This window comes from Solea solea, chromosome 3 (assembly GCF_958295425.1).
Source record: "Solea solea chromosome 3, fSolSol10.1, whole genome shotgun sequence".
Taxonomy (NCBI): domain Eukaryota; kingdom Metazoa; phylum Chordata; class Actinopteri; order Pleuronectiformes; family Soleidae; genus Solea; species Solea solea.
Window position 1 is genome coordinate 31,331,576 of NC_081136.1, and position 23,346 is coordinate 31,354,921.

The following is a 23,346-nucleotide window of genomic DNA, read 5'->3' on the forward strand; positions in this document are numbered from 1 at the left end:
GCACTACAAGGGGAATAAAGAGAGAAAAAAGACAAACAAATGTTTTACCTCTCGGGCACAAAACACAAATTTCCCAATCGACTTGTGTTGACTAGAATCTTCTATGATATGATCAGTAATAATAAAAACGATTCCTGAGGTACGACAGATGAGCAAAATGTGGGAAGCAGGAAAAATATGCCATCTGTTATCCTGTAAATTTCCTGCAGTCTTTTTTTTTCCCATTCTTTTTATAAAATACTAGATAATACTTTGCATTTTTAAGAAAAGTCTAGACATATGTAATTGTTAGAATGGATGCATAAGAAGGTATTTCCTTTTATTTTAAGCCATCAGTGCTGGGGTAAGACTGGCTTTGTCTAGATAAACATACATTACCATCAATTTTTGTCCAATTGTCACATGTTTGTCAGACTCTTATTTAACTGGCACGACGAAAACGAGTGGCATTACTGGGATTAGATGACGGTATTTTTGTAGACTACAACCTAAAATTACGTGATTGGGACTCCTTCCTCAGGAAGTCTGGTTCAGACATGACTGCTTCTGGCTCTTGAGGGCATGGAGAGAGAGTTTTCAGCCTAACACAAGAAAATAGAATCTTAAATGTTTTCCTGAGAGGGGGAAGGATACATTCACTACTTCAGAAAGAGTGGAGGAGTGAGGACTTGAGTGAATCCAGCCCTGAAACTTTTATAGATGGACAGATCTAGACAGGTATAGACAGGTCGAAAGTGGCCACATACGGTTAAATTCTCCTGTCTCATGCTCTGCAAAGGTGCCAAGGAGTAACTAATGGCAGCGTGTGCCAAGCAATGCAGACAGGTCAAGGAGGAGGAGGGCCAGGAATAAGGAGGCCATCTGAGGAGTGTGGAGTGCTGTTGAAATTTAGAGTGTCTGCACTGACTGGGGGTCAAGGAGGTTGTGACGGGTACAGAGAAAAGTAGTCAGAGGAAGCATGTTGACAAGAAAAAGGATTAAAAAATGGTTGAAGCCGAGAGCTGGCTCCGTGGTTTGATAACAAACAGCAGACAGACATGTCGATTTAATAAAAGGCAGAAGGTCAAAGGAGGTGGTGGCAAAAATAGTGAGGAACGTTACTGGACTATTTATCCATTATCTTTTTAAATATAGAAAAATATTACATTACATACACAATTTTATGTAATATGTATTTGTGAAGTCCAGGATTGTTGAATGAAATCTCATAAATCTATTACCAAACGCATTAAGTCTTACCTTTTAGGTCTCCTTAAACTTTAAATTGGGAACATAATTTCCAAAATTGACATGTGTTATTTGTGAACACCTGAAAACATAAGGACCGAAAGCAATAACTCCTCAAGAAAGCATTTCCTGACATTGTAAATCAAGTGAGAAGTAAGCTAATTTCCCCATTGACCTCCATTCAAATAGCAACTGTTGGAGTCGCCCCCTGGTGGCTATACTCGCTACATCTATGATTCACTTTTCAAACTGGAAAACTATGACCATTTTTATATACTGGTCATGAGTTAAACTGGTGATTTACTAAAGCTTTATTGCTAATTTTGAACATTTCCAGTCATTAGCTAACAACCACGTAGCCTCAAGAGCGAAACCACTATAAGAACTTCCACAAATTACATCTTTGGGGGGAAGTAATATCATCTTTGTTTCTTTAACGCTTTGTATGTCATTGTATGACTTTTATTTGTTTTAAAACTTGGTTTGTAACATATGTGATTAGAATAGAAGTTATAAGTTCCACGTGAGGTGTGGTGATGCTAACCTAGCTTACATTACAAGGTAAAACCAGAATATATATTGCTTTAAATCCCTGTTTGTTATTATGTCGACATATTACATCCTGGAACTCCAGAAGTTCTTTACTGATAAATTATAAATGACACATGATAGTTATATTTGCCTAATTATGAAGGGATGTTATACATTTTCATGCTAAAGCTACTTTCTGTGATTTTCACGCTTTTAAACATTTAGAGGCTTATACTGAATGTGCATTGTAGTTTGAACTTGGTAAAAAAAAAAAGGGGTTAATCTAACAAATGTGTCTTTAATCTGCAAGCAAACGATGGATTTGAAAGCAACTCACAAGCTAAAGTTTAGAATTTGAAAGCAAAATTTGGGGATTCACAAATTTAGTTTTAATTTACAAACAAAACTTTTGAATTTACAAACAAAACTTGAATTTGCAAACAAAACTTTTGAATTTACCAACAAAACTTTTGAATTTGCAAACAAAATGTTTCAATATGCAAAGAAAACTTGAATGTGCAAAAATAAATTGTTGTTAATGGTCAAAAAGTGATTATGCTTTTGTTTGCTTTCAAATCTTGCATTTTAGAGACACAAAAATAACTCCCTAAAGAACAACCCTTTCATACATGTAATGGCTACTTGTTGCTTCGTTTAGTCTGAGCTGGTGCACCTGGCTCCTGTTCACAGACACAGGTGTTTTCACTCTCTCTGTCTGATTAGACCTCTGCTCTGGTGAAAATGTCTGTGGAATCACATCACAAAGAAGAGAAGAAGCACGAATGGGATTTTGTCCTAACAGGTGGAAGAAACCTGGTCAGAAAGTGAGAAGGTACAGTCTGTACACACCATCTAAAAAGTACCAGCACATGATCTCTGCCATATCTTTAACTTTGAGATGCACAGACACCTATTTTGAGTGTCTAAATTGTAGTGTAATCACTAAACATTTTCTAAAATAATTTGGTTTCTGTAGCCTGAGAATATGTACTTTAGGCAAGGATCACATCACCAACCACATAGTTTCAAATATTATTCACATTAATTCAATTAATTGGACGGTGCGCATTCATTACTAGAAGTTTCATGCATCATCAACACCAGAAAATGTCACGTTTGTATGACCACTCTGTATTCAAGTGTTCTGTCTGTATTCTATCTGTATTCAAGGAGATATGTAAAATAAGGAAATTCAAAAACAGAATCTTTGACAGTTAAATTGGTGATTGAGATTTAGCGATGTTGTTTTCTGTGCTTGTGCGTGGAAGATTGCATTGTTTTGATAACTTTGGCTGTGTTCATGCATATTTCAGGAATTTTGGTAAGATTGTGTATTCTTATTTGATCTTATTTCCAGCTCAGCTTTGACAGTGAAGCTAAAATACACGGTGTACAAACAAAAGTGTTACAATCATAGTGTTAGTGCAAAAAATGTCCCATTCAAACTGCAATTTTTGATCTCACTTCCATTAAAGCATAATACACACATTTAATTAAACAGTATCTGGGTGTCAATCTGGGCTTTTGCCTTGGAAGTGATAATTCTTACTACTCTCCACCAGATTGTGTGGAGAGTGTTTTTGGCCAAAATTGGCATATGGAGAAAAAAAATGCTATTTCCACTAGATGGCACTGGCACAATTCCCCCCTCCTCCTCATTGACATATCCAAAAACCTGGCATTTGAAGGGTTAAAATCTTTAAAAATGAATCGTATTTCATATCAATAGGTAGGTCAGATGTAGATGAAAAATAATCAGCTCAATGAAAGTAGAATATATTATAATGTATAATTTTTTATGTATTTCTTCTAAAAAGGACATTTTTTGTGCTTAGGGGTATGAGTGTGACTAGTATTAGACCTGGTCCTAAGGGTTAAAGATTTTGATCTGATCTGTCAAACCATGTCACCACTGCCTGCAAGAAAATATTGATGACTGATCACCGCTTGGTTGTCTCGGCAGCCCAACCATATGTTGAGGATTAATCTCGGAGTTAAATTCTAATCTGATTTATGTACAAATGTACAAGTCTGGAACCAATGACTGCAATTAGAAGAAAAGCTGGCAGGAAAAAAAAAAGATCCAAATCTTGGGGTTTATTAAATTTATGAGTCATGTAAAGTCATTTGCCACCAAAAAAAAAAACGGAGTGTGAGACGCTGCTTAATTGAGCAACACAGATTAGAAATCAGTGACTCTGATTTTGTCAAAAGCTGAGGGTGTTTCAGCACTAAATTACAGTTATCTAAAAAAAGAAGCCGAAAGCCACATGTTTCTGCATCATTAGCACAACAGGCAGCTGTCATGATTAATGCTGTGAGACATGACGACATACACTATGTGTTGGCTGGAATTTAAACGAGCAGATTCTCATTCCTTTTTTTAAAAAAAAATAACCTTTCCTCAAGTGAAACAGCGTCGCCAAAAGAAACATGTTGCTGTTTCTTGGCTGTGAGGAGTGAAGCTCACTGGCTGTTGCCACATGGCAGTAAAAAAAAAAGCCAGCAGGACACTGAATATAACTCAGCAATGGGAATATAAACATCCTACTTAAATTACATGTTCTCAGCCCGTGTCCAGATACCGCCTCTGTGTCCGTTGGTGTGGAGATTGCAGTGTTTCCAAAGATACCAATTATGTCAGAGTGTGTATGTGTATTTTGTGAGGCGAGTGTGTGTGAAATGATGCACAAAGTCATCCAGAACATTTCCATTTCTTAGCATGAAGCAGCCTTAAAATAGCATGGTATTTGGGTTGAACGCTCAATTAATTTCACATCGTGTTACGAAAAGAGTTTTCCCTCCTAAATTAAATTTGAAAATCAAGCGTCTTCTCTACTTATTCTTCAAGTTCTTGATTTATCTTTTGAAAAACATGTTTCTTCTGACTTTGATTTACAACTTGGAAGACTCAACGTCATATTTCCTAAATCCTCTATCCTCTAAATTCTTTTTTATTGTTTGACCATGGTGATTTGTCTCTGAGACATCTGTGATTTGAAAGTAAACATACCTTGTTTATTCATTTGTCATTGTTTTTATTCAGTGTGTAACTTTTATTTTATTATTTGTGTTTTTATGTAGGCTATTGCTGCCTATCTTGGCCAGGTCTCCCTTGGGAAAGAGTATTTCTTAATCTGAATGGGATTTACCTGGTTAAAGGTTAATCCATCCATTCATCTTCTACCACTTTATCCTCCACATAAGGGTCTCAAGGGGCGCGGGTGCCAATCCCAGCTGACATAGAGCAATAGGCAATCTTTTTAGGGAAAAAGTGGGAATTTTGGGATAATCTCAGAATTCTCATTCTAAATTCTGAAGGGGAAAAAAAATCAATTCTGTGGGGGGAATGTGGGAATTCTCAGAAGTTGGAATTCTGAGAGGGGGGGGGGGGGGGGGGGAGTCAGAATTCTGACATTAATCTCAGAATTCAGGCTGTTTTCCAAATGTTTTTTTCATTTGTCCCTAATCCTCTTCCTTCCATGACACGTGTCATATACTTCATATGAAATAACGTTTAATGCATTTGTGCCCGCTCTATAAATGTCTAAATAAAATAAAATAACTGTATTTATATAAAACTAAGTGATGTCGGGTAGAATGTTGTCATACATGTTCCCCACTTATATCTTCACTGAACATAAAGTGTTGGTGATAATCAGACAGAAGCAGATCCGTCCGGTCCGGTTTGCGTCGCCGGTGCAGTGCAGTGCAGCTTTAACGGCTCCATCATGCCTTGCGGTTTGTCCCAGTTCTGTTCAGATGTAATTTACAGCAGCTCTCGCTCTCTCACACACACACACACACACACTCACACATTCACTCAGTCACTCACTCTCTCTCCATGTCTCTGTGGTGTGTCTCTCTCCCTCGGTGACGCACAGAGCAGGAGCGGATGTCGGATGTCCGACGACTGGACGGACGCATGTTTACATCCACACAGACGCGCGGATGTGCGCGGCGCACCGCACCGTGAACTGGCGCGGCTCGTGTCGGGAACAGACCGTGTGGGCCCGCATCATCATATGAACTCCTGCGTTTTTATCTCCACTGGGAAACAAAGTGAGTCTGCAGCAGCAGCAGCAGCAGCAGCAGCAGGAACACGAGCAGGAGGAGACCGTGACATGTTGTGATCTGCGGGCTCAATTACAGGTATGTGTGCGTGTGTTTGTGCGGTAAATGCTTCAGTGCGTCACTCTATTTAAAAACTGCTGCTTTCAAAACATCTGCGATCAGACGCAAACAAATGAGAAATAATGCATGGTTGAATCCAGAGAAAGGTAATATTTCTGCAACACTGAGGAGGCCAACTGTCCTCTAAGACCACCATTAAGTAATTCACTTAACTTAAAAAAAGGCTTTTAAAGAGACCTTATATCTGTAGAGGATTGAATGTGGTTGTAGTTGCATAACTTCTCTCTTTTTTGGCATTATTTCCATATTCATCCATTCCACCTCCTCCTGCTTCAAAACAAACCCAGTAACATGTATAAGTCGTTACACGTTACACCAGTGTTGTCAAGTACAAGTAATACTTTGCTGTACTTAAGTACAAGATTCACATATCTGTACTGTACATTTCTTCTAACTAACTTTGTTACTCATTACTACCAAATAAAATCAGAGGAAGAAGAGTTGGTGTTATGGTCTGTATTTATAAATCTAATCTTGATGAGCAGCTTTACACTATAGTTTTGTCATTCACCCATTCTTGCTCAAGGACACATAGGCTCGCAGGGCCAGGAATTGAACCCCCAACCTTCCCGTTGAAAGAAAGCTACCATGTCTCGATCCTAACTTACTACCGACTTACTTACCTAACTTCTAAAGTCTGTAAATGTGTAGTTTTCCCTCCAGTTAAATAACAAAAACTATACAAAATTGCTCAACTTTATTGATCAACACGTCTCCAATCGGCCTGCCAAGATGGCGCACGTTTTGATCTTTGTAAATTATTAATTTCTCTTTATTTAGAAAAATAAACCAGAACATTATTCACATTTAAGAAGCTGAACAATCAAGTAACACTCAAACCGATTATCAAAATAACTGCAGATTAATTTAGTTACTGATTAACAATCGATTAGTTGTTTCAATCCTGTCTTGGTTTGCTGCTTCGGATGCTCACTCACTCACTCACTCACAAGCTGTGAGTGAATTTGATATTCATTAGTGGCAGGAGCAGTAGAAATATCTGGACGGATTCTACACAAGGTGTCATATCTGATTCCTGCAGGAAGTGTGTGTTCTTGTATTTGTGGCTTTGTGAGGACATTTGGTCTGGTCCTCACATCTTTAAAAGGCTTTTTGGGGACAATGAAGACCCTGTTTTAGGGTTAGAACTGGGTTTAGATTAGGGTGAAGGTAAAGGCACTTAGCTGCAATAGTTGAGGTTAGGGTAAGAGGCTAGGGAAGGCATTGTCTATGAGGGTCCTCACTGTACGTGTGTGTGTGTGTGTGTGTGTGTGTGTGTGTGTGTGTGTGTGTGTGTGTGTGTGTGTGTGTGTGTGTGTGTGTGTGTGTGTGTGTGTGTGTGTGTGTGTGTGTGTGTGTGTGTGTGTGTGTGTGTGTGTGTGTGTGTGTGTGTGTGTGTGTGTGTGAGAGAGATAGAGAGATGTGCTGAGCCCTGCAGTGATGAATCTCTTAATAGAGTTTGGCTCTAAGCGCTCACTCAGCAGAGGTTTTAATCAGAGCTCCTTCAACTGAATCAGAACGACAACAGTAGCAGAGGTGGAGAGAAGTCCTTGAAGTGTGTGTGTGTGTGAGATCATGTAAGCAAGGGCAGAACTCATTCACAAACACGTAGCATGTGTTTGGTGTAAGAAACAGACATAACACAGCAGACTGATTAAGGTGTGGACAGGGTACGAGATCGTGAACACTGTCCAATCTCACAGCAGTTTCTGCCTCTTTTGGTTTGACTCTTGATATCAAACATCTTCACTTTATCTAAGGGATTTGTTTTGACAGGTTCTGTAAAAGTCTGTCCCAATGATTAGTTCTATCATGGTCCACCTCCACCTTTTACTTCACTCCCATCATAAAGGATGTGTTTCATGCCACAGTATTACACAGAGATCATCACTGTGTTCTAGAAGAATGATGGCTGCAATAAGACAGTCAATCTAGGGCTCCAACGATTAGTTAAGTTCTCTGATTTTCTTTTTTTTTCAGCTTCTTAAATGTGAATATTTTCTGCTTTATTTGCTCCATATAACAAAGGAAATCATTAAAAGTGAATCATTCTGGTTTGTGGACAAAAACATTTCTAGGTTTGGGGATCGCTCTCTGCTCACTTTATGTAAAAAGTGATGAATTCTCACATTTGAGAAGCAGCTTTGATTGATGATTAAATCCCAATAGTTGCTGATTAAGGTTCTGTCAGATTTAGTCAATGATTAATCTGATTTAATACCTGGAGCTCTAGAATAAATAGTAGATAAATAAGTTTTTTTAAATCAACCCACATTTACAGTGACCTCTCTAAACTCTCTAAACATGAAGATCCAAGTGTTTTTGAAGCCACAGAGCTTTATCTTAACTTTTAATGTAAGTGGGGGATACAGTATGTAAGTTATGGCAGCGCTTGGTCAAGAGGAGAAGAATTGGCCTTGTGACCGGGAAGGTCGCCAGTTCAAATCCTGCCCACTGTCCTGCACCCGGCTTGTGTGTGTGTTCACTACTGTAATGGATTAAATTAGCCATCACTAACTGATGTGTGTGCAAAATTAACTAAAACTCAAATTGCACAGATTGTGGTGAATCCAGTGTTCGTTACCTCCTCTCTTTTCTCCTCCCATCACCTCATGGTCCGACTAAGCTCCGAGTCTTAAAGGGTTAAAGGCTTATTGTCTCCATAAAGCTGATTAGGTTGAACTTTTGAGACTGCAAGGTAGCACTCTGGTCACCCAAACTCATTATATGGTGGTTGTTTTCTCCGCACCAGTGGACATAAACATAATGTCCACTCAATTTTGAGCTTTTACATTATACCTCGTGTCTGCAGCAAATTAAAAACAACTTATCTCCACATACGATGAAGGAAACGGTGCCGTTTTAAGGTTGTTTTTGATTCAGTTGGATTAAAAATTGCTCTTTGTTCACAGGGAAATCAACTTTATTCCTCACTCTGCACAACCTGGCGAGGTTGATGCGGAAGTAATCTGTAAAAGGTCGTCTCCATTCAACAGCGCGCACATGAATGAGAGGGAACACTAGGACTGCAGAGTGTGTGTGTTAATAACAGTCCTCATGAAACTCCGTGTAATGACGAGGCGCAGGGACACTCCATCAAGAAAAGTGACATCTGGTCTGAGGACGAGAGTCAAATCCTAATTTAATCTACATTTTTTTTCTTCGTAATGGAGATACCTGCTGACATTAGCTTTTTTTTTTCTTCCTGTGGCTATTTTTAGTCTCGCTGGTAGCGTGGCTGTAAGAGTGCCAATGTCAGTCCCAGCTTTTCTTTTTTGTGTCCCCTGAAGCTAAACAAATGTTACCAACAATGGTGTCCTGTATATGGACGACTGGAGAATTTATAGGTCTTTAAGTTTGCTCTTCAGCATCGGCAAATTCAATTGTTCACAACTCTCTCTTAACGGCTACATACATTCTTAAAACATCAGACTGTTTGAAGTAGTTCCCAAAGTTATCCAGCAGAGGGTGCTGTGATCACAGCACGGCCTGCGTCCACGCCGCCTTCGCTCATCGGCAGAGGACAATAGTGATGTTATTGTTGTTTACTGTGACATTAAAAGGACACAAACTGACAAACAAAACTGTACACTAAACATCTGGAGAGCAGCATGTGGACATATTGCAGGATCTGTATCGTAGTTTGTGACTTTCGGCAGAGATCGGTCGAAAACAATTAATGATTTAGCTCCACAGCGTGATATTTTCTTACACCCCCTAGTCTCACCGGGAGATGTCACTAATTCTTCCACTCTGGACGTTTAAGGGAGTTCTCACAAAATTGTTAATCAGCCTTTCCTGAGCGCGCCCCCCCCCCTCTCAGGGGGATTGTCTTGTTGCTACGCCTTTGGTTTCTCCGTTTTGAAAGGCCTGACATTTAGTACAGCGATGAATCCTCCTGATTTAACACTGTTTGTGGACGTCTTCAGTTCCAGTGCAGACTCATTTAGCTTCTACGTGAAATATGTTTATTTAGCCGGAGTGAGAGATTAGTTCCCCTCTCAGGTGCTTTAACCAGAACCACGTGACTCCCTGCTCTCCAGCTGACTCTGATAATCTCCATCAGGGCTGCACATCAGCCCTGAATATGCTTAAGCTTAAATCAGAGTTTGTGGGAGGAAACCCCGCTGCAGTGCGCACACACACACACACACACACACACCCTCACATTCAGACGAGACAAAGAGGAAGTGACAGGAAAAGCACGGGCTGTTTCTTAATTGTCCACGATTGTTTGGCTTACTTTCCCAGACCGAGGCCCCCAATCAATGCGCTCATCTGTGTTGAGCTCGGACAAAGCTAGAGCTGCGTCGCCATGGCGAGGGATTGTTTGCATCCAGCTAGCCATGTGGACACACACACACACACACATAGGCACACACATTACAACATGCTCCTTTGTCTGTGCACCCCCTCCTGCTCCCACTGCCTCCTCGTTACTTTAAAAATTGGCCTGTGATTGCATCATCGTCATCTGATCTTGTTGTTACTGCTTCTATGTCACCACATTTACACTTAGCAAGTTTTTAAATTGTATTCTTTTAACATATTGAAGCAAAAATATTGCTCACTGTATATCTGTAGTAGTGGGGACGCACGATATTATCGGTATCGGCAGATATTGGCTTTAACATGGTCAGGATTTTGTACTCATTACCGTAACTCCTAGACCAATTGTGATATCTACGATATTCAAATGGACTGGCGATCTGTCCAGGGTGTGACCCCGCCTTTCACCCTATGTCAGCTGAGATTGGCACAGCACCCCCCTCATGTGGAGGATAAAGTGGTAGAAAATACATGTAATGGATGGATAAAGGAAATCAGAGTAAATTGAGCTTTTCGCTCATATACTAGTCATTACGGTAGGACCTTAGGATTTCCTTGGAACGACCGTCCAATCACAGACGAGATTCACCAGCGCGTCACACATTTGCAAAGTGAGCTCAGTACCGTGATTACTAAACGGTTGAATAACTGCCAGATATAGAAAGAATTCTCACTCATTGAAGTACAGAGATACAAGTTTTTATTGTCTGAATTTTACCGGAAGTAACAAAAGGTCGGGGTTCAAACCTGATCAATGAGTTTGTTAAAGTTTAATCTACCAATGAGCTGAAACCACTGAGCACAAACACGGCAGGAAATGAGCTCATTGCTGGATGTTTTTCCTCATTTTAATATCGTTGATAACTCTTTAAGACGTTAAAATGAAAGGAGCTCTCACGCTGAGCAGGCTCCATGAGCGACGGCCCCGTTCCTGAGGAAAAACACAAATACGACACGGTGACTTTCCACACTTGAGTCGCCTCCCAGGCTCTGCCTTTCTGTGGAATCCGGAGAATGAAACTTTAGCAGCGGCAGACTGAAGTCACCACTAAGTTTAGCTCAGCAGTTCACAGCCCAGACGACACGGGATTCTTCGTGTCTCAAAGTTAAAAGGCTGCGGCGGCGAAAGTTGTGGATTTGTTCTGACAGCGTTGACCTTTTGGTCCCTCTGTCTGTCAAAATCCTTTTCTCATCTAACCTCAAAAACACCACCCTAGAATCACAAAAGTGACATGACCTTTGCCATTTTCATTACTTCACATTAACAGTTGGGCATATTAGAAAAACACACTCGGTGTCAGTAGATTCTCTAGAATTGACTCACAGATAATTCCGCCGTCTGAAGTCTGAGACAAACCTGCTCTTGAAAACTCCATTTATTTTCTTATACAACCACCAGTAATATGTTCCAATAACATCCACACGCACTGTTTCAGCATTAGCGGTCAAAACCTCTTTCCCTCTGAATGAAACTCATGACGAGACAGAGGTCAGACAGACAGTCAGACAGACAGACGAGGTTTATATATGACCACTAATTACCAGTGAGACCCAACGACATCATACACAAAGTACCACTTTATTTTCTGCTTCAGCTTTCAACCAGAAAGTACAGTTTTATGTCCATATCAAGCACATTAGGGTATTAAAAATGTATTTTATAATGGACACAAATTTCAGGATTGAGTTTCTAACGACTAATAAAAATGTAAGATCTAAATTCTGGGTTTTGCTCGGAATGTTTGTTTGCTATTTTCATAGAATGAACCTTATTTGTACAGCAGCTCAAAGTGCTTCCCAATAAAAGGGAAAAATAGAATTTAAAAAAGCAAATACAACTATAAAACACAACACAGGGTGAAATGAGGAAGGAAGAAGTAGAAGAATGCTGTTTTAGCTTTGAAATAAAACAAAAGATGCAAATAAATCTGTAAAACACAACACAGGGTTGTTTTAACTTATAAAATAAACTAAAAATGCACATAAAACACAACACGGGGTGGAATAAAAACATTTTTTACTGAAAGTGAAGTTAATGGATCACCAACATGGACACGAATGCACAAACTCCCTTTTACGTTTCATCCATATTTGGTTGCAATATCTACTCATAGTCTCTCCAGTGATGATGTTGACTCATTCTGCCATGGAAAGCAAGAACACGCAGCTTTGATTTTGTCTCTTTATTACTCAACTATGACTCATGAAAAAGGAAATTCCAGCAAGTTTCACACATGCTGTGTGCAGTTCGCCGTTCCGTCATAATGTACAGCTCAGCGAGTGAGCCGCGGGCCTGGTGCTACTAAATACGGACATATACACTTAAAGTGAAGCTGCACCAAAATAGAAACACACATGTTGCGGCAGCAGAATACTGGTGTGTGTGTGTGTGTGTGTGTGTGTGTGTGTGTGTGTGTGTGTGTGTGTGTGTGTGTGTGTGTGTGTGTGTGTGTGTGTGTGTGTGTGTGTGTGTGTGTGTGTGTGTGTGTGTGTGTGTGTGTGTGTGTGTGTGTGTGTGTGTGTGTGTGTGTGTGTGTGTGTGTGTGTGAGAACACGTCGTGTAGCCATATATGATTTATTTATCCACTCTGTGGCAGCGCAGGGGCTTGAAAGTAACTCATGTAAATTAAAAGAAATTGTATATAATGACCCCATTCACGCTTTTTTCCCATTACTAATGGAATATTTTTTCCATTTTCAGCAACTCTATAAACACACCTGAGCAAAAAGTACTCAAAATGTTTAAAAATCGGATTGATTTTGGGTACGTCACAGTTCAAAGTTCACACAACAAAAGAAAAACGGTCTATTTTGTGACTTCTGCACAATTATTGCTACTTTATATCCCAACCAAAAATGCCATATAATATTAACTTCGACTCAACAACACATAAGAATATGAAAAAATACATTTTTTAAAGTTTAAATTATACATTTTTTTGAATATGACATTTAGACACACACCCCCAGGATGTCCATATAAGGACTTACTGTATGTATTATTCTCACGGCAATTTACCCGCTGCGTTAAATCGGCATTCAGTCACAAGTCGGATGTCTCTGCTCTCTGTTCTCTGACGTCACGGCTTCTAAAGGTACGACATTTATAAAAATGCGTACCCACGCGCGGGTCTGCTCAGTTCCACTTAAGAAACGCAGAACATCTGCTCCGGCGCAGCTGCTCCTCTGCTCCTGTAACACTGAGCTGTACGCTCCCTCTGATAAAACCAAACATCTCCGAGCATATGTTCTCTTATTCATGCCAAGGTGCTGGTGGGAGCGAGTGAGTCATGGACTTTTTAAAAATAATAATAATAATGCCCCCCCTAAAAAAGAAGAGTTGTCATACGTAGTGGTCAGTCGTCACTGTTTCCAAGTGAGGGAACGAAGAGAGTCTTAAATTATCGTTTTAATTCAATATAAAAGTGTGTGCTGCCAGTTTAATGTCTCCCAAAAATCACTGGAGCACATTAACGTGTGTGTGAGAATCTCATCAGCAAGTGAAATCATTTATCTGGACTTTTTGATTAAGTGAGAATGAGTTTAATGAGTAATTTGTATCATAGACGAGTGAATGACTTAGGTGTAACTTCTTCACATAGATGTACAGTGTGTTTGTGTACTGGAGAAATCTCAGGTTAACAAGCTCGTGTCACCCGACCACGGCGCGCTCAGCGTGATCTGGATATCGCTCGTCATAGAATAAACATTGCATTACAACATTTCGACCACAGCTGTGAAAGTGGAGGGTGTCATCGCGTCGTCTGTTGCGAAACCGTGTCACTGACCCGTTTGTGAACACAATGAAACCATTCTTTCCCAGAACAGTGTGTAGTATTGACACATGCTGTATTGTTAATGGATTAAAAGTTTCAGACATAACTTTTGTTGTTTTTGTTAACCTCTTGTTGATTTTTCTGCTTTTTTTTTTTGGTCTTTGAACAGAAACGTTCACAGAAAAGCTATCCGCCCTGACTTAGGGAGCATTTCTGTGTATACAGCACGTGCAGGGTCGAGCAAGGGCAAAGACTGCTGAACATCCGGGTTTTTTTGAGCGGTAGAATTCACTTGTGAAAAGTTTGGTGGTCACGTGTTTGCAGCTTTTTCTCCCTTTTACTAGAACAATCACGCTATTGTGTCCATCTGCCAGCTTCCCGCACCCGGCGACAGTAAAATGACCATAATGACCACATACTCCGCTTTGAAGTGCAACTTCTTAGCTTTCTTAAAACTGTTGGGATTTTTCCGATAGCATAAATTACCGCGGCGTAATTACGGTAATGCAAACACAGCTTGCCCAAACGTGTCGTCGGCGATACGCTCTGTGTTAAAGGGTTAAACTCATTTGTCCATTAATGGAACACATGTTGTTTATATTTAAAAGTTGCACACTATAGTTTAAGTGAAACATTTTCTCATACATTTTCTTTTATGTTGTTATATCGGCAGCTTGTGTTTTGTGGATATGAGTTTGTGCTGCTTTAACGTTTCCTGTTCATTCCAATAGTATTTGCACTCCGTCTTCCGGGCACCACAATCTCTCACTCCTCTGCCCTTTCACCTTGATTTGTTTACCCCACACACACAAACACTGTTGTATGTCACACTGAGCTGTATTCACGGCGATACTTTCATTTACTGCGCTGTAAACGGGTGTTTGGGTTCAGACGGTTCCTGCAGAATCTGCCCACAGTTACAAATCATCCTGCTCTGCACCAAATGCCGGGCAGCTTTGCCCTCACTGGACGCCGTGTGCATATAGGAGCGTGCTATAGAGGAAGGGGGCCTCCGGGGCGGGGCAGTGGCGGTTAAATAGCAGGAGAGATGGGAGTCCCATCCCAGCTGTGATGAACATGAGAGGCGACTAAATTGTAATAAGGGAGACCTCAAGTGAAATGAAAGTCAAGGATCAGAGCAGAGCTGATGGCCTTGTCAGGGAAAAACGAGGGCCGATGCCCTGTAGGATTGCTCGAGTGTGAGCATTAGGCACCTGCTCCCTCACTGCTCCGCTGCTCCGGCTCACTGTCGTGGCCTTGCCAGGTCCGTAATGACTGCCTCGCTGCTGACGCGCTTGTGTCAGCAGTTTGAAATGGCTCCCCTCTCCTTCTGCACGCTTTTGCAACCGCTGTAAGCTTTTTTTTTTTTCCTGCGCAGACACACCAGCAAATGAGAAAACGGTATTGAACGAGGCCCTGTTACACAGCAGCTACTGCACCACACACACACACACACACACACTCACACTCACACACACAAATGTGGTGCAGTCATTTATTATTAGCAGCGCAACAGGAATAGTGTGACAATGAAACAAGTGTTGCATGTTGGTGAGCTGTTGATTTTTCACAGAGCTGGTGTGTGTGTGTGTGTGTGTGTTCTCTAATGCTTGCTCTTTAAATAATGTATTCAAGTTAAAGTAAAGAAAGTAGCTTGTTTAAAATGTACTTATTTACTTGACTTTTGACAAGGTTCTTTCTTGTGTCATGCAAAAAGGACACAAATCTCACATGAATTGTTTTTAATTAAAGGCAAAACTTAAATTAAAGTGCTGACAAAGTAAATTATGTATCAACGCATAATGTATCGGTCAACATGGGTCAAAGGTCACACAATAATTTCACTTTTTCACTCACTCGGGGATCTTAATTAGTGCCAATTCACCTGTCATCCACCTGTCCTTATCGTTCACCTGTCATCATTCATTCACCTGTTTTTACTCTATAAAGGATGTGATTCCAAATGTAAAATGACTTTAAAAAGTACTAGTACACAAAAAATCTACTCAATTACAGTAACGCGAGTAAATGTAATTCATTACTTTCCACCTGATTAAAACCCATCAAATAGAATTATAACACCTGTGTTGATTTTTTTTTTTGTTTGTTGACAAATGAATGAACCACAACAATAAAATGAAAGATGCTAAAAAAAAACTTGCAGTTTGCCACAATAATATATTATATTATATAAAGTGATTTGATCAATTCTCTCTGTGTAAAGTTTAAATGTTTTGCTTTACCAGCATTAAACCGTGTGTGTGTTTTTGTCTTTTTTAGAATGCACATTAAACCGTCACTAGTTCCCCCTTGTGGTGCGGAGGAATGAGGGCCTTTGGATGAAGGCCATGGAGCTGAAAGTGTGGGTGGACGGTGTGCAGCGCATCGTGTGCGGGGTCACGGAGTTCACCACATGTCAGGAAGTGGTCATCGCTTTGGCACAAGCTATTGGTGAGTTCAGAACGAGGAACTGTATGCTGCTGGAACAAATAAATCAACTAAAATGTCAGCTGTACATATCAGATATTGGTGACCGAATGGGGAACTCATACTTTCCCGTTAGCCTGACCACCACAGAGGAGCGGATTTGAGACAAAGTCCTCCAGACGACTTTCATGCTGGAAAAACGGTGTAAATGGTATCTTGTCCTACACAAATCCCTATGGTGACATTCATGTGACGTGGACTGTGTCCAACATTGGCTTGGCAGCTTGTCAGACACACTGCACATGATAAATTGCATGAAAATGAAAAGCGACTTGAGGACACACCGAGAGATATGTGGCATAAATGGGGCTGCACAGAATGAAATGAGCCGTGCGACGCACTTAACTCCATTGACACGTCGCGTTTCGGATGCAGAGAAACAAGTCGACGCGCCGCTTCTGTTTGTCATCACCTGCGAATTCAAGCCCCCTCCCAACCCCCGGCAGAAGATTTCTCTCAGAGCTACAAAGTGCAGCGTGTTTCACAGTGACAGTGTTTCATGAGTTATGGCATTCACTGTCCCTTTGTGTGTTCCCTTTGCTCTTTGTCCCGGCCGGGGCGTTTTGATGTGAATGGCTGTAGTGATGAATGTGCCTCTTTTTTTACAAGGACCCTCACTGTGCAAGGCGAGGGTGAGGGCGCAAACGGGCTAGTGTTTAGCTCTTATCTATATGTGAACACTACAGACAAGAATGCAGGCGCGCACACACACAATAACACACACACAGGGCCGTGAACCATTGAACCCCGCCCTTTTTTCCCAGCGCGGCCACTGTTTGAGTTGAATTTTCCCACTGTAAAGTTCTGTCACTAAACACTGGTAAACAAGCGTGGGAGAGACGTTAAAGAGTTAATCAGTGTTGTCCATGTTATGTCTTTTTATTTTGCCATGGATACATTTTATACACTTATTTACTTATTAAGGCTGAAGATACTTAAGATACTTTGACTTGTTTCAAGGTATTTTTTTCCTTGTTTTGCCATTTTCTTGCTGCACTGGCAGATGATTGAGCTTGAAACAAGTAATTTTCCCCCAATAGTGGTTATATTTTCTTGTTATATTTTCTTGAGGCATTTTTTGCAGTGATATAAATCATCTGCACGACATGGAAAATAAAGGGATCAAGCATAGATCCTTGCGGAACACCATATGTCAGAGGGACCTCTAAAGAGAAGGCACCGCCAACAATAACACTGAATATGTACAGTCTTGTATAAATTACCTTAAAAGGGATACTTTAAAGTCGGGATTGAGCCATGGTGGCTCAGTGGAAGGGCGAATTGTCTTTCAACGAGAATGTTGTAGGTTCAATTCCTGGCTTTGCTAGTGTGCTAATGTGTCCTTGTGCAAGACACTTAACACCTAAGCCTCAAAATGTCTGTCTGGCAAAAAACAGATATGTGTATTTTGTACTTAAGTACAGTAACAAAGTATTTGTACTTCTTTACATTACAACACTGAATATGTGTGTGTGTGTGTATATATGTTTTATTGGACACACATGAGCTGAGTCAGTCAAAAGCATCATCTCTGCTTAAGTCCATTACACTAAGTGGATCTGCGGTGACACTGTCCACTTCATTAGATGAGTGTTTGGTGGTTAGGGTCAGTGGAGCGCTCCCTTTTGTTCATCTCAGTAAAAAATTTAATATTCAGCTTTATTTATTTTTATTCTTTTTCCACCCCCGCCCTAGGACGCACCGGCAGATACACGTTGATCGAGAAATGGCGGGATACCGAGCGCCACCTGGCTCCAAACGAAAACCCTGTGGTGTCCCTGAACAAGTGGGGTCAGTATGCCAGCGATGTGCAGCTCATACTCCAGAGAACCAGCCCGTCCATCAGCGAGCGGCCCACTTCTGACAGGCAGGCTCGCGTTCCGGAGCGAGGCTTCTACCGCCAGAGCCTCCCACCTCTGGCCAAGTTCCGCACTTCGGGCGCAGACCACTCGCTGAAGCGAAGGGAACCCAAGCGCAAGTCGCTGACCTTCTCTGGAGGAGCCAAAGGTCTGCGGGAGATCTTTGGGAGAAGCAGAGATGCTGAAGGTAGATTGTGTTGTTTGGAATTGAAGTTTTTACTTTCTCTACCTACTTTAAAAACCTCTTTTTTTTATCTTCTTCGTCACCAAACTTTTCACATCCCACTCACCCATCCGTTCCCTCCAGCCAAACAGGCTCAGCAGCGCAGTGTGAGCTTGAACCTGAGCAGAGTTGGAGGCGGCGGAATAGCATCTGTGCCTGGGAGTCCGGCCAGAGATTTGAGCCGGCTGGTGCAGCTGCAGAGAGACAAACTCCAGGCCCTGGAGAGCCGTCTGCTGGGCTGTGAGGCCGAGCTGGGAGAGTGGGAGGAGGCCGCCAGTGAAGCCATTGAAGTGAGCGGAAAACCACAGTTGCCAGTCCTGTTACTTACAGAAAAAGTCGACTCAATCTACTCGGGTTTTAGATCCGAAATTACTAATGTTCTCGTTACGGAAAAATGTCGTGTTGTCTGTCCACAGAGAGAGAATCTGGAGGTAGAGCTTCTGCTCTTAGAGCAGCAGGTGCGGAGGAACGACGCCGAGATCGAGGAGGACGAATTCTGGCAGAACGAGCTTCAGATCGAGCAGGAGAGCGAGCGGCAGCTCAGGCAACAGTTAGCCGAGCTGCAGGGCCGTGTGCGCGAGTGCGAGGCCAAGCTTTCAGAGCATCTCGCGCACATACAGGTGAAATATGTTGTTACTGTACTTTACTTACTTTCTTTAAGCTACTGTTACAGACATATCAGACCTGACTTGTGTGTGTATGCAGTGGCAAACTGCTGAACTATCCCCCTCTGAGCAGTAAAATCTTTTCATGGGCACTTCTTTCCGTTTTCAGTCATAGTCCCGCCTGCCAACTTTACTAGAGCAATGTTGCTGTTGCCTCCATCTGTCTGAACATGAAACCGATCACTTCCCCTGAGCCTTGTGACATGAGATCCATACACTGCGAGAGACGTGTGGAGCTGCATTGTGACAATGTTTGAATATCACTGACAAAGTCATGCACTACATTTTTACCTTTTTCTGTGACACTGTGTAGAGCATGGAAACCGGCGTGGAGCAGGAGCGGCTGCAGCAGGAGGCCGAGCTCAACCAGAGGGTCAATGACGAGGAGGTAGAGTCCAGTCACTGCTGATATTGTTAAAAAAAAAAAAAAAAAAAAGTTCACCAAAATGAAAGATTCTGGGAAGTAAAATGACTCAATGTGAGGTGAAGAAATGAAGTTAACTCTTGATAATAAACAAAAGAACTAAAATAAAAAAATACAATTTGCAACACTGCATTATTTCACGTGGTCGGGGACTTAACTTCAAAGCACATTTAAGCATTCAATTCCTCCTACATGTTTTAACGATACAAAGGATTAGTTACTCCCCATCTCCTCTGTGAAGTCCTGATGAGTGCTGGCTTCGCCTCTTCTCCACCCCCCCCCCCCCCCCTCCTCCTCCTCCCTCGACTCTGGATTTCAGGTGCAGTCCCAGCTGGAGAAAGTGAGGGCAGAGCTGGAAATGCAGAGCCAACAAACGGCGCGGCTGGAGAGCAGCTGCAGGGCGTTGGAGCGCTCGCTCAGCCAGTCAGGCAAGAGATTACAGGTCAGCTCAGATTCTCCTGCTCAGTGTTTTATTCCTTTTTTTTTTTTTTTTATCTTTCACAACATCACGTCCACATTGCCAGGAATTTGAAGAACCTTTTTTTTATTGTTTTTTTCTCAAAAGCGGCTGCTCCTAATATATCAGTGTGGTGCTGAAAAGAAGATTGATTTCAGAAAAGTGCTAATTAAAAAGTTGCTGCTGCTGCTTCTGTGTGTGTGTGTGTGTGTGTGTGTGTGTGTGAGTGAGTAAAAATTGAACCCCGGCAAACCAGGTGGAACCATAGAAATCTAAGCTCATTAAATTGTGGGCAGCGGAGCGCAGTTTAATCTCCGGCTTGCAGGGATGTGCAGTGGATCCTTGGCTATGAGTTGAAGGGTTCTATATACAGGCGAGGGCCAGCAGGGTGTGGGAAGCGTGAGGTAATGAGAAGGGAAAAGGAAAGGAGGGTATTACAGCATTCTTTGCCTGATTAGAGAGAGGCCTGAGTAAGTACGCAATGTCCCTCGCCTGCAGTTGCATAACTATCTGAGAGTTAAGTCTTCGCCCTTAGCTGTCGACGCTGGGATGCGACACGCGGACGGATCCTGAGCAGAGCATGATGCTCTGTTAATAATGTCCACACGTTTTATGTAGAGAGCACTTTTCAAGCACAAAGGTGGACTGAACAAACATTTAAGACGTCGACAAGATCGATAACAAATCATTAAAAAAGATTGTGAAGGACTTTTAGGGTTTAAGTGTGAAAAGAGGTTAAAATGAAATGGAAAAAAAACTACATAAAAACAGGATTAGCTTTCAAAATATATAGTAGTAATAATGATAATAAGAGGTATGTAATGCAATATATAAAAGAGGAATAAAACATTTAAAGAGCACAAACGACGACTGAAAGTGTTAAAAGAGGTTAAAATAGGAAATGTAAAAAGAAATAAAAACATGTTTAGGTTTCAAAATGTATAGTTATAATTCTATTAATAAGAGTAATGTAATAAAATATATAAAAAGGAAGAATAAAACACGTTTTCCAAGGCATATAAAAGTTGCCTTGGTTTAAGTTTAACAACTGATTATCACACTGTCTTTATTGTTATTAAGTAAACTGGATGCAGACCTATGAGCGCAAACGTTCTTGTGAAACAAGAAAAAAAAAGAAGTGGTGATTTTTATTTTATAATTGTTTGACTTTTGTCTACAGGAAAAAGAGCAGGAGCTGGAGCAGCTGACAAAAGAGCTGCGACAGGTCAACCTGCAGCAGTTCATCCAGCAGACGGGAACCAAGGTCACCGTGCTGCCTGCTCAGCCCTCAGCAGAGGACAATGGCACGTATACACACACATATCGATGTGTGTATATATATATATATATATATATATATATACACACAAACAAACTCATAGCATAGACTTCATGAATTTGTAACATCACATGGTTAAAAGGCTCAGTTTAAGGCACTCAACTGACATGTTTTCACATGTGTATGGTCACAGTGCCACTTTGTGGGCATCCTGATGAATTGCAGGTAACACTGTAAATATACAGTATAACTGGTATAAAGTGAGACTACGGCTTAAGTCTGTAAACCTATTACACGGACTAAGAAGAGCAGAAAATTTCACTCTCATTCAGTCTTAACTCTAAGCCTTTCTCGTTTTATTAATACTGTGAAGGAATAGCAGTTAATAATAATATTAGTTGCAGTTGTTTTCTTTTGAATTAATAGTGGGTTTAAAACTTTGCAGAAGTGGCACGCGACTCTCTGAGAAGACGAGGCTCGTCGCGCCTCTTACCCAGCGACCTCCGAACTCTTCAGAGCGCCGTCTCCTCCAGCCTCAACCCAGAAGGGATCTACGTTTGACCCCGGGAGACGTGACATTATTTTTGGCAGTGGCACGGCCAGATGTCCTATTGGACTCTTTTCTATTACAGAGAAAGGTCAAAACGAAAAAAGTGACCTGCTGAAAATGCTCCTGAGCAAAAACACTGAAACAATCTAACCTGAAGAGAGAGAAAAAAAAACATGTTCTGGAGGATAAACATGGTTGATTTGTTTTTGCACTGCCTCCCTCTCTACCTTTCATGCCATAACTGACACTCAAAGTGATGTCAATATCCATTTTCATTGCCTGGATTCTTAAGAAATGGGTGAAGATTCGTCTTGAAAAATCCAGCCAGCGGACAAACAATGTGGATTTAAAGAGATGCAAAGTTTGGACACATGTACACGTATGCATAAACAAACATAGAAGAAAAAAAAGAGTCGTGCATGAGCATGCACAAACAGAACAGTGACGTCACACCTGTGCTATAACTGTAGCCATATCTGATTGCCTTACTCTGGTGTTTTGTTTTGTTTTTAAACCAGACTTCAATATGTGTAAAAGAAACTCAAGGTAGCTACTAAACGTATATTATTTAGCATTAGCACCGGTTCAGGTGACACTGAGGTCGTCGTAACTGATGTCAGTAGATACAATGGTTCCAATGTGAATTTGGACTTTTTGTATTGGATTTGAACAGAAAATCTGCCTCATTATTTCCTGTCGATCATATATAATCCTTTATATTAAAGAGATAGAGGTGGAGGCTACAAAAAAAGAAAAGTATGGCTCCAGTTTGGGTGGAGAAACATGAAATGTTTTCTTTTCCACAAAACCCCATGATAGCCTTGGAGTCTGCATTTAAAATCCAGCGTGAAAAATGTACTCAGTTTAACCACTGGGTGGTGGCAAAACATACATTATTTAGCCGGCTGAAAGTTAACTGTGTAAGTTGGTCCTGCTCCTGTTGATATTTCCCATCCATGCTTTGTCCTCCACACGAGGGTCAGGGGTCACAGGACGCCGGTGTGTCTGTATTTCTTTGTCTTTATTTTCATAATCATACTGTTTTGTAACAAAAGCCTCAGCACTTTAACTGTCAGTGTTTTTACCTGAGGTGCCACGTACAGTGTTTGACATGGTTCACTGTGTTCATGAAGCAGGGACACACACACACACACACATTTGATTTTTATCATTCTAAAGAACTTAAAGAAAGATGTCTCATATGAACCAAAGGTAGTGTGAAGAAAAAGAAAAATCTAATTACTTAGATGAATGTACTTTTTAAATACAGTATTTATGCAGCTTATCTCGATGAACTGGGTGAATAAGAATAAGAGGCTGTAATTGTGTACAAAATAACACTGTT

At 41.1% G+C, this 23,346-nt stretch overlaps 1 protein-coding gene across 1 annotated transcript; it reads left to right on the forward strand.

Annotated features, from left to right (window-relative positions):
- The first annotated feature begins 5,554 nt into the window (after positions 1-5,554).
- Positions 5,555-23,346, forward strand: rassf8b (Ras association domain family member 8b). The gene is made up of 9 exons (XM_058625233.1): positions 5,555-5,910; positions 16,338-16,508; positions 18,240-18,590; positions 18,711-18,916; positions 19,043-19,246; positions 19,605-19,679; positions 20,035-20,157; positions 21,353-21,476; positions 21,897-23,346. Exons 2-9 carry the CDS (start codon positions 16,397-16,399, stop codon positions 22,010-22,012), a joined length of 1,311 nt encoding a protein of 436 aa, XP_058481216.1. The 5' UTR covers positions 5,555-5,910; positions 16,338-16,396; the 3' UTR covers positions 22,013-23,346.

What these genes read in the sequence shown, in the direction of transcription:
- rassf8b (XM_058625233.1), top strand. Translation starts at nt 16,397, where the DNA reads ATGAAGGCCATGGAGCTGAAAGTGTGGGTGGACGGTGTGCAGCGCATC. An exon ending in AGAGGGTCAATGACGAGGAG is followed by an intron (nt 19,680 to 20,034) that starts GTAGAGTCCAGT and finishes TCTGGATTTCAG; the next exon opens with GTGCAGTCCCAGCTGGAGAA. An exon ending in GCCCTCAGCAGAGGACAATG is followed by an intron (nt 21,477 to 21,896) that starts GCACGTATACAC and finishes AAAACTTTGCAG; the next exon opens with AAGTGGCACGCGACTCTCTG.